At 38.0% G+C, this 11,529-nt stretch overlaps 1 protein-coding gene across 1 annotated transcript; it reads left to right on the forward strand.

Annotated features, from left to right (window-relative positions):
- Positions 1 to 1,718: 1,718 nt before the first annotated feature.
- KCTD7 (potassium channel tetramerization domain containing 7) lies at positions 1,719 to 8,356 on the forward strand. The gene is made up of 5 exons (XM_009333433.1): positions 1,719 to 1,768; positions 4,173 to 4,365; positions 5,161 to 5,330; positions 7,003 to 7,181; positions 7,705 to 8,356. The coding sequence occupies exons 2-5, from the start codon at positions 4,222 to 4,224 to the stop codon at positions 8,079 to 8,081; spliced, it is 870 nt and encodes a 289-aa protein (XP_009331708.1). The 5' UTR covers positions 1,719 to 1,768; positions 4,173 to 4,221; the 3' UTR covers positions 8,082 to 8,356.
- The last annotated feature ends 3,173 nt before the right edge of the window (positions 8,357 to 11,529 follow it).

An 11,529-nucleotide genomic window follows, 5' to 3' on the forward strand; every position in this document is an offset into this window, starting at 1 on the left:
CAGGACCTGGGCTTGGGCCTGTCACAACTCCCGCATCTGCAGGCGCTTTCTGGTGAACTCCGTTAACGTTTAGGCTGCTTAGAAGGACCTAGCAAGGCACTAAGCGGCTGTTAACTGGCTAATTAATATTTAATTTGCTGAACACCAGGCTTACCCACACGTCTGGCTCAGTTTCTGAGCTCACTTGGGACTGTGCTGCCCCGTCCGCAAATGGGATGATGCCTCCGCACCTTACGGTGGTGAAACTAGAAAGCTGCTTCACGCTCATAAAAGCTTGTCCGTGCTGTGAAATTCTGTGTAAGGCGGCAGTTGCTGCAACCATCGAGTACAGCCTGAGTAGCCTTTATCCACCGGTCATTCGGCAGCCTCCAGTTAGGCCTCCCCGCTGCCCTGATCCTACCCAAGAAGGTCACTGGCGATGAAGCGTCCCATCGTACCCTCCCATACTGCGTGTCTTTGCTCTCTGATGCAAAAGCTAAGTTACAGTATCCCTTCATCATACTCTGTTATCTTTTGCTAATGACTAGAGATGCTGAGTATGTCCAGAATTTTACAGTTAAATGTATAATACAGTTTACTGCAGCTCAGGGATCCCTGCCCTTTCTTAGGATGTTTCTTTGCTATTCTGACGCAGATACATTAGAATTAACTGGATGTCATGTCTTTTCCCGCTTTGTTCACACAAACCTTTGATCAGCTGAGTGTCTTGAAGAATGCTATGGAGAGATTGCTAAGTCACATCTCATTCTGCGTCCTCACAGGGGCCTAGTTTCTCTTGAAAAAGGGGGAGCCTTCCTAACAATCTGGTTGGTATCTCCCCAAAACAAGCACGTTCCAATGAGTTAGCTTTGAATAGTAGTTTGTTTAGGTCTCCTATGATGGATTCATACATCAGTATGTTAATGAAAAAGACTTTGACTGTGTAATTATTATGTCACTTTTTTATAGGTATGTAACTTTGCCAACACCAGCGTAACCTCAGAATGTACTTAAGAGAAAGTTGTTTAAACCGATACAGAAAAGGGAAGGGAAGAGCAGAGCCTTGAAAAGCTTTTTTGAATCTTAGCATCAAGTAAAACTCGATGCAGCTCTAGGCTTGCTATCATTCCCTAGGGAGTGAAGCAAAACTTGCAGGTCCAGTTCATTTAGTAAGCTTTCTTTGGCGTGTGTATGTGAGACAGTATCTGAGCTGTCGATAACAAAGCTCTGGGAAGTAATCTCTGCCATTTATATGACAGGTAGCTTGTAAACTGGAAGGAGGTATTTCTGGTAGAGTTGGATGGTGCTGATGTATGGTTCAGTTAAGTATTTGATTTAGTAATAATTTTCGTTATTGATGATGTTGTCTCATTAATTATCTGTTGATCTGGACCTAGACGTATTTGAAAGTGAAATGGATGCATTTACTTAGTTTAAATAAAAACAAACCCTGTAACTTTAATGAGAGATTTAACAAAGTGCATAGTTAATAATAGTTTTGTGCATAGTTAATAATAATTATTGCCCATGCTTTAAGTGGCAAGAAGAGGATATTCAGATGGGTGCATATTCCTCATGAAATGAAGAGAACCGAAATGCAGAGAACCGAAATGCAAAGGATTGTATGTCAGAAAACTGGCCAGTGATTAGCTTATGTTTTTCTTTTAGGAAGACTCTCTGTTCCAGTCAGCACACTGCTGTTTCACTACTCCATGTCCGTGGATGAACAGGCAGTGAAGCAAACCTAGAGAGGAACTTCACTTACCTTTTAATGAACGTCAAAAAACAGGTTAAACTTGTCAATGATTAATCTCTTCATTTTGCTGCCACTAATCTTGTTCTTGAAATCATGGACTAATTACAGGCTGAGATCTTGTATGCTAAGCCTCACTATTTAGGAGATTGTTTTGTGTGAATGTTGCAATGGCAAAGAAGGTTATTACTCATGAGCGTAACATAATTAACGTATGCTCTCTCTCATGTTTTTTTCCTAAACCTTGGTGTCATGTTGAAGGAGGATTACGAAAGAGGAAGAAGAATTCCTTTTTCTCAGACCTCTACTTCTGTTGGGCAAGAGGGCCTTTTTGGTACAGTGCCAAATGGATGAACTTACCCAAAACACATTCTGTGGTCCATGATTCCGATACACTTAATGGAGCTGAATTTTGTTTATTCAGAGTACACTCCTTTTACGTGAAATCTATGGGACATTCTTGAAAAATGTAGACAATTAAAGATCACATTTTTGGTCAGTCCGGAGTTCTTTTGAATAGTCTTAAGAGAACTGGAAATATAGCAGTCAAAGCACTGGTGTCAGGTAACAGCATTATAAATAATACATTTACAGTAAATACAGGCTCACACTCAATTTTGACTATGCATCTTATAAATTAAGCTTCTGCAAGCTGTTTCTTGATGATAATTTGTTTACCTCCTTAAAGAAGTCCCTACTAAAATAATCTTTCATTTATGTTGTATGTGTTCTTTATCTGTGAGGTATAGTTGACTTGTTTTGATAAGGGATGGTGTCAGAATAAACGTTGTTTCAGGACAAATATTAAAATTGTTAATAGGGTGTGGATGTTGAGAAGCCCTTCCATCCTTATTTATCTGCCTATGCATTGCACTGTGGTGGAAAAATGATTATGATGTTCAAGTCCATCTTTTGAACTGTAGAGAAAAGAAATTAAATACCTGTCTTGAGCTGAGACAAAGCTGCAGCTTAAAAAGAAGTTTTTGAAACTTCACGGTACCTACTTATCTAGGTTCATTAGGGTGTTAAACAGGATCTGGAATTCACCTCCAAATTTTGGTGGAAGAAGGCTATGTACACTTCCACAGAATGTGGAGGTTTTGATCTGATTAGCTCTCTAAAGAGTATCTGTTTTGACCAGGAGCATCCCAGTTCTGTCTGGGTTCATTTTGAACTTGCAGCGTTTCCTTTAAGAGCTAAGATCTACAGACAGCCTGATGATGTGCATAATGACTGTATTAGCAGAATTAGTAAGGCAGAATAATTAATCATGGCTATTAAAATTGTATGTCATTTCTGCTTGTTTGGATTTTGATTGGAAGCAACCTTTATGAAACATTTATTCAGTCAATAAATAAATGTACCAGATGTGCTTGTGCAAATATTCCTTCTCTTTTTACGTTTTATAGCGATTTGAGAGAAGGAGCTTGCAGGGTTAGAGAGCTAGATAAAGCCTCCAGTAGTATAACATCTTTGCTAGGATGCTGTGATGCCACTGGAGACACCACAGCAATTTGTAAACAGAGGTACTTTTTATGTAAGAATGCAGTGTAAAGAGAACAGCAGGCTTCTAGTCTTTCCTACTCTGCTCTTTCAATTATTATTTTTATAATGCAGCTTATTGTTAGTCCATCCCATCTGCTGGTTGAAGGTGGACTGTGAAAGCATTGTAGTTGGTGTAAATATGCATTTTTTTCTGTGCAGGAAAGGAAAATTATAATCAGCAGTAAATGCACAAGATAATATGTGGAGTTAAATGCATGCGTATCAGATGTGTGCATTTGTGTACAGTACAATGCGATGCAGTGGGCAGGGAAACATCTGTATTCTCTGTCTGGTTAGAAAGCTCAGTTTTCCCATTTCACAGGAAATGCTAGAACTGAAGAGAGAGCCTTTACGGTGCCTGTCATTGTCCATAGCAGAGTCTGATCCGCTTTGGCGGCTGAAGGTGATAGACTGGGAGCTTGGTTGGGAGCAGGAGTCCGGGTGTTGCACAGCGCACACGGCCAATGAGAGCGTGCATTTCAGGGCGTGCTTCTGCAGATGGCCTATTGCGATGGACGGGGTGGAACTGCAGCCACCCAAATTCACCCAGCAAATCACATTTTGCTGCAAAAGCGTGGCGGAGCCAATCACGCACTGCAGCGCGCAGCCAATGGACGCCGGTCTCTTACCCAGTCACTGGCAGGGGCTCTGTGACTGTAGGACCTTGGTAGAGCTCTGCAAACTGCATTCCTTCAGAAAAAAAAATGCAGAGACAGCCCTCTCCGAGTTTGTTTCTCAGCACAGTAGTCATTCTTGCTGTGATTCATTTCCCAGTAATAACAATGCCATTGTAAATTGTCAGTGTAAAGCCGGGGAGTGACGTGCCTTGCCTGCCATGTGATCTGCAGCTGGTGTGGAGAGTGCCTAAGTAATTTGGGTCTTGTTTCCCATTCAGCATTGCCACGGCTGCCTACCCAGCAGACCTGCTTACGAGAGCCAGAGGGATGGTGGTAGTTACAGGGCAGAACAAAGTGAGTGGAAACCCGGATGATGCCATGTCGAGCTCAGATGCAGAGGATGATTTCCAAGAGCCAGCCACTCCTACTGCAACCCAGGCAGGACAAGCACTACCTCTGCTGCCTCAGCAGGTAAGAGCTCTCTGGTACTGCTCCTCTGATAAGGTCCAGTTATTGCAGCACGTACTACTCAGGTGCCAAAGAATTCATGATTTCTTTGTTGGAGTATTTATGGATATCCAGTTCAGTTTCCATTAGTAGCTAAATGGTTGAATAGAACCAAGTCTCTTGAATTTTACTTCAGTAGCTTGGCAGCATTACTCAGAATTTCCATCCATGTTTGGACTTGACAAATACAACTAAGTGTTTATTCTGGTACCCAGGCATCTTAAGGTGTGATATTAAGATTTTAGGCCTGCTGTAAACCTAATGTAAATATAGAATCACTGGGGTTTTTTCAGTGTATAGTATAGTAGTGTAAAGGAACCAGTAGAGTAGCAACTGAGGGCAAGTCCCATGGTTGGCCTGAGATTTCTGACCTTTTTGTGTGTGTGTGTGAGTGTGTGTGTATGGAAGAGGAGGCCGGGGGTGTTTGTTTTTTCTTTCCCTGAAAGAGCCAAGAGGAGGCATTCGTGCTTTTAATGAATATCTGGTTTTAAAGCTGAGTGATTACTGCTGTTTCAGATGTCCAACTAAAATGAAAACATTACTGATTACACCCAGAAGCCAGCCAAAGTATTCAAGGTATTAACCCTTGAACCTCACTGTTTTGTGGCAACAGGCCAGGAAAGAAGCATTTGTTGGACCAAATTATGTCACAGTGGCAAAGACTGTATGCTACGTCTTCTAGAAGTTGTAACCCTTTTGGCCTGAATCTGTCTGCAAAGGACTAGAAGCTCATTGCTGATGATGTGATTGCTTTTGCAGTTTCCAGAAGTTGTTCCACTCAACGTAGGAGGCATGTATTTTACAACACGACTGTCAACGCTGAGGCGTTATGAGGACACAATGTTGGCGGCTATGTTCAGTGGAAGACACTATATTCCAACAGATGCTGAAGGCAGATACTTTATTGACAGAGATGGAACCTACTTTGGGTATGTACAGTGTCCTCAGTAGTATACTTTAAAAGTTGTTACTGAAGCAAATTATTTTTAAAGAAAAATAAGTTTTAACATTTTTTTTTCCTTCTAGTTAAATCATATTTGTGTAGTAGGTAAATGTGACTGGCTGGCATCCACACCTTCAAAACATCTCAAGAGAAGCGTATATCGCAATTAAAAAACTATTTGTTTTATTCTTAAGGGCTTAAGTTTTACAATGGGAAAAGAAAAACAAGTAATGTTTTGAATTTGTACATTGTGTCCTCTAGAGTATCTCCTTTCAAGGTATCAAGTTGTTTTGATGTTTTAAAAAAGGATGTATTTGGCATTGCTTTTCATAGGAAGCTCTTTTGAACAACACTGTTTTTTGATTGATATTACAGTATTTATGCTAAAGAGGGAATGGAAGGAATACCTCTAGGTTTCTTAAACAGTTGAAAGTATGTTGTTTTCAGTGGTTAAACAGGATATAACGTAACTGGTAAAAAAGCACAAGCCTCAAAGAAATTTTTTATTATTTTTGCTGGTAGTGCCATATTCCTTCACCTTCACGATTCCTTCTTATGTGTTTACCTTTTGTTTTATTTTTAATTAAACTAACCATGATCTTACTAATGTGCTGTTTGAACTGGTGTGAAATTGCTAGAAAAGGTAAGCAGTGTTCACGGGTGAATGTTCATGGGTTAAGGTCTTTGCCCAAAGCGCGCTTTGCAATGTAACTTACATTTCTTGTTTCTCCTTTGTAGACATTTCCTTAATCTCTTCAACAGAGAAGGATTGAATTCTTTTCAAAGCACATTTGGATTGTACCATAATCTGGGACAGAAATAGATTAAGCCACTATATTTATTGGAAAATAATTATTTACAGTTGGCAATTTGGAAGTGCCTGCCGCTTTGTTGGAAAATCAGTTCATTTGTGATGTTATCAATCTGAATTGAAAATATAGCTGGAACAGAGAGCCAAGTTAGCACGTGCTGTGTTTGTTGACATTCTAATGAAGATTGCAGTAATGCTTGTTTTATTTGATATGGTCAGTAATAGTTGCGTTGGTTAATGATTTCTTTTCCTGTTAAAAAATCTTGTCGCTTAACAGTGTTTCAGAACTACAAGGAAATGTTCTCTATATTATTATCATTATTATTATTATAATAATAATACAAGTGTATATGGCCCTGACCCTGTGAAGAGCACACCTCCTTTGCAAATGCACCATCCATTCAGCTAGAATCCTGGTTCTGTGTGGGATAAAATGTCCATGCATGTGATTCTCCAGGAAAATGGAAAAGCTTATTTTGTCACAGACCTAAATTTGAAATACAGTGACTACGATCTCTTTCCCATGAAATACTCTGTCCTCTTCTATTTTAAGTGGTTACTCCACCTTGAATATTTTCATCATATGTAAAATATGATGGTATTTTTTTGAATGAGTTTTGACATTAACAGAGGCAAACTGTGAAATGATGACTTGGAAACTTGAACGTGGCAAATGCTTTTAAAAACATATGTTAGAAATACGACTCACACTTATTTCAGTTCCTGTTTAAGCGTAGGGATTTCTGTCTCAGTAGAATAAACAATATCCAGCATTTCCTCTCCTTTCTCACCTGCAACAGTTTTGGCAGAAATATGTTACTTAATGATATTTTTGTCCTTCTTTTAGAGACATACTTAACTTTCTACGATCTGGTGACCTGCCACCAAGAGAACGAGTGAGGTCAGTTTACAAGGAAGCTCAGTATTATTCCATAGGACCATTGCTAGACAATCTAGAGGATATCCAGCCTCTTAAAGGAGAAAAAGTTAGACAAGCTTTCCTGGGCCTAATGCCATATTACAAAGGTAAATAAACAAAGTAGTATTGACTGTTTCTTCTAGCGTGATTCAAGTAGTATATGTGGTGCTTTCAGGTCTGCTTTCAGCTTTCAAACTAATTCCATTGTATTTGAGAAGTTTATTATGTACCTTTCATGCTCTTTAGATCTTTGAGGTCTCCACGTCAGATTTGTTCCTGCTGTATCCAAGGATGTGGATTTTTTTGCTGTCTTAAAAGGGAGCAAGATCTAGGCCATAGCATGCAAGGCTTATTAAACAAGGAGGCTTCTCTGCCTCTGCATTTGTTCTGTTTGGACCTGCAACTGAATCAACTTGGGCATATAGTAAGGACACCAAGTTCACAAGATAACTGAGATTGATTTAATTACTATATATCTAGCTACATGCAGTGCAGCTTCCTGTTGCTGCTAATATTATGTTAAGAATAGCTCATTAAACACTGCAGTAATATGTTTCACATGAAATAATTGCATTTGGTTTCTTTTACTAGGTGCTTCATTGTTATTTTCAAGTTTGGTTTTTTTTTTAGATCATTTGGAACGGATAATCGAAATAGCAAAGCTTAGAGCTATGCAAAGAAAAGCAAGATTTGCAAAATTGAAGGTCTGTGTCTTCAAAGAAGAGATGCCCATCACTCCCTATGAATGCCCACATTTCAATTCTTTACGTTTTGAAAGGAGTGAAAGTGAGACAAAGCTATTTGAACATCATTGCGAAGTAGATGTATCTTTTGGCCCCTGGGAGGCTGTAGCTGATGTATACGATCTTCTGCACTGTATCGTGACAGATCTGTCTGATAGAGGGATAACTGTGGATCACCAGTGTATTGGTGTGTGTGATAAACACCTGATAAATCACTATTACTGCAAGCGTCCTATCTATGAATTCAAGATTACTTGGTGGTGAGTTATTTTGTGCAGAACGATGCAGGGGATAAAAGGACTTCTAGATGACAATTGCTTTTAATATTTTTGCAACATGTCTCTGGAAATGCATTGCTGCTAACATACTGGAATCAGTCTGCTGAAATGTTGGCTAACGCTTAGCTGCTCGGCAAAAGGGAACCTGTTACAGAGGTTGAAAAAACCTCTGAAATCTTGAAAAACCAGCCTGAAACAAGACTCTTGGCTCAGGTACCTTAACGAGGCACAAAACAAAATCACCTCATGGAAATTATGGAGAGGAGCGTCTAACATCTTTGAAAAGGTGCCACCTACCACGTGGCTTTAGTATCGTAGTCTACAAAATGGATATTGCAGATCTCACCTGCATTATTATAAAGCCGGGGTGCTAATAGTGCTGACGTAACGTGGTTGAATTTTACCCGCTTAGAAATGTTTTAGTCACTACTTAAATCTACCACTTTATAAAATTGAGTAACACCCAGTACGGAGATTCTGGAAATGTAATTTTGATGTAATAGACCATTAAAAAAAAAAAAGTATTCCCTATATATTATTAATTGTTGTCACGATTCAGCTGTATTTCTTTTTTAATTAAGAATCTGCATTGTGAATTATAATATTATATTTCAATTATTTCTATTGTTATAAAAAGGAATAGCAGATTTGGAATATATTCCTTAACGCTTTTAGGAATAATAACAGTTCATGGAAGACTTGTGCCTGTTTTTAGCCTTAGAAATTCTAAATGTTTACAGTATCTACAAAAAAGAAGCTCTATAGAATCAGGTCATTTGCAAAGGCTTTTGGTAAATGAGAAAACCCTATATGTATGTTCCTATTAGCAGAAGTAAGAGGAATATTTAATGTATATTATTTTATTACTGACTCTTTTTACATTCTGTGATATTAAACTTTGTTCTAGAGTTAGTCAAATGATACTAGACAAGTGCTTCCTTCACCTCACTGTCTTCAGACAATTAAGTCTCATTTTTAACATTCTTGTTGACCCTTCCTGGTGTAATACCAAGAAGAAAAAGAATCAACCCTCATATTCAAATATTTCTCCAGTTATCAACCAGTATATCTGAGTAGTAAATTTCTTTCCCCAGTGAAAGAAACCACCATCGCAGAATCATATTCTTTTCAGAAGGTAATTGTTACACTTCTGGTATTAGTAACCACATCCTGAAGTTGAATTAATGTATATCCAAAACTGAAAGGTAGATGTAAACATCTGAAGATATTACTGCGTTGTGAGGTACAGAAAACGCAAGTATTTTTCAAAAAGACCCCGCTTGTAGTGGCCTCAAAATAATCTTAAGGAGAGAAGGAAAGTAAATGTTTGCATATTGCATTCCATTGGATTTGTTAATCCGAGAATATTGTTTAATTAAACTTTTGACCAAAACACTTGAGAAATGTGTTAATTACAATGATCAAAATTCTCAGTTACCTGAGCTAATTTTTAGAATAATTCCAAGAACTTTATGATCAAATTGTCTTGCAAAAAAGAGGCAAATCGTTTGCACTGATTGACCTTCACACTTTTATGTATTGTATTTAGGAATTTTTAGTAAGTTGCCTCTCTGAGGTGAGGACATAGAGCTCTAATGATCTCTTTTCAAATGTTTACTTACAGAGGATTATTGTCAAGTGCTGAGTTTCAAGTCCAGAGCTTAAATTTTGAAATGGGGGGAAGGAGGAAATTACGTGCATTTGGATCTTGTTTTAAGTTCGTTTAAATTGTTTTCTTAAATATTGGCCTTTGTCTTACAAGTTCTTGTACTTGTGTTTGACAACCCAAAATTAAAAGTCAAACTGAGACTAGTGAAGTTTCCCTAAAATGAGAGGAAGCTTGCATGGTTTTCTTTGCTACTCTGCTGGCTTAATTTTTTTTTTCCCCCAGGGAATCTTAAACTGCAACGACAATTTCTAATAAAATGACGTAAGATCTTAAAGCTGAGGCTTACAAAGTTTTGGCTGCTTATACACTTCAGACATTTAAGTTCAGGGTTTTCAGCATCAGTTTATTTAGAGACTACAATGAGAATTGCAGTTTTACTGGGTTATTTGGTGGTTTCTGCCACTTCCCATGTAGGTATTTACATGGGACATAACTCTGGTTTGAATTTCAGCACTACTTACAGAAATGGAACGTGGTCTGATTTAACAGTATGTTTTTTGGTTTGGCTTTAAGAATTTTTCCACTGTTATTCTAGAGAAGCTGTGATGACAAAATTCCTGTTTTGATCATGTTTGCTATTTCTGAATATGCACACAGTGATATTTTATAACTTTTTCCTGTTTATTGCTTAAATAAGTAAGGAAGACTACCTAACCAAAAAGATAAAATGAAAATCTTGGTCTGTATCAGTTGCATCTTAATTGAAGCTTTCATCCTTCAGATCCTCCAGAAGACAGCAAACATTAAGTGCAATATTGAACAAGAAAACACGGGTTTGAGCCAACATGCTTTCATTAAACACATACATTCTGTGTTGTGATTTGTGCAAGTTAACAATATTGTTATTGACTACACTAGTTCTAAGCAGTCTTTGTTTACAATGATTTAGATGATATTGCCTAATATGTATTCATCTTTTGACAGAAACAGAAGAGTTGTGCAGGCGGATGTCAGGGGAGTATAATCTAATAACTGGTTTATATAACATTATTGACTTATCTTTTCTTGGCGTAAAGTGTAATTTTTGAAATTCTGCGTTTGCAACAAAAATGTGAGTAGCTGATTTACTAAATCCATGTTTAAGATGATTGATGTTTTTGTATATCATGAATGCTTTATAATTGTCTAATTAAACTAAATGCCTATGTAATACTGCTTTTTTTTCTTTAGGACTTTGTATCTGGCTAGGCCAGAGGTTTGCTAGAACATATTTACCTATTTCTCTGTGCTTCTCCTTCTTAGCTTTTTTGCCACTTTATCATCTACATAGCAACTTTTCCACTCCCACATACCCTGTGTTAGCGAGCTGACACCATAGACAAATTGGCCGTGCAGCAAATGGTCTCATGTCATCAATATAATGTTGCTGTGAATGTCATGTTTGCAGATCATTAAAAGGACAATACATGTCAGTCCATTTAGCTCATTCAATTTGAAGGAAACACGTTTTTTATTTCATGTTCTGAGACAGGATACATGCCACTTTTGGTTCCAAATTGATATATAGGAACACGTGCGTTAGAATCAACTCTCCCCCCCCGCCCCAAATAAGAAGTCTCAAGTATTTTCAAAGCACAGATTGCATATCTGGATTGCAGTGATTACTCTGTTTTTTATGAATACTGGGGGTAATGGTGGGACAGTTGAGGGACAGTTATTTAAAAAGTAGAATTGTGAGCTTTTTTTTTTAGGTTGCTGTGTGTCTGAATAAAAACATAACAAGACTAATCTTTTTAACATCCCCTCTATATATGCATTGTCTAGT

This window comes from Pygoscelis adeliae, unplaced genomic scaffold, assembly GCF_000699105.1.
Source record: "Pygoscelis adeliae isolate BGI_AS28 unplaced genomic scaffold, ASM69910v1 Scaffold331, whole genome shotgun sequence".
NCBI lineage: Eukaryota > Metazoa > Chordata > Aves > Sphenisciformes > Spheniscidae > Pygoscelis > Pygoscelis adeliae.

Bases quoted from the DNA above. Each gene is read 5' to 3' on its own strand.
- KCTD7 (XM_009333433.1), top strand. From the start codon at position 4,222: ATGGTGGTAGTTACAGGGCAGAACAAAGTGAGTGGAAACCCGGATGAT. The intron at 4,366-5,160 runs GTAAGAGCTCTC...TTGCTTTTGCAG, and splicing joins TACCTCTGCTGCCTCAGCAG to TTTCCAGAAGTTGTTCCACT. The intron at 5,331-7,002 runs GTATGTACAGTG...TCCTTCTTTTAG, and splicing joins AGAGATGGAACCTACTTTGG to AGACATACTTAACTTTCTAC.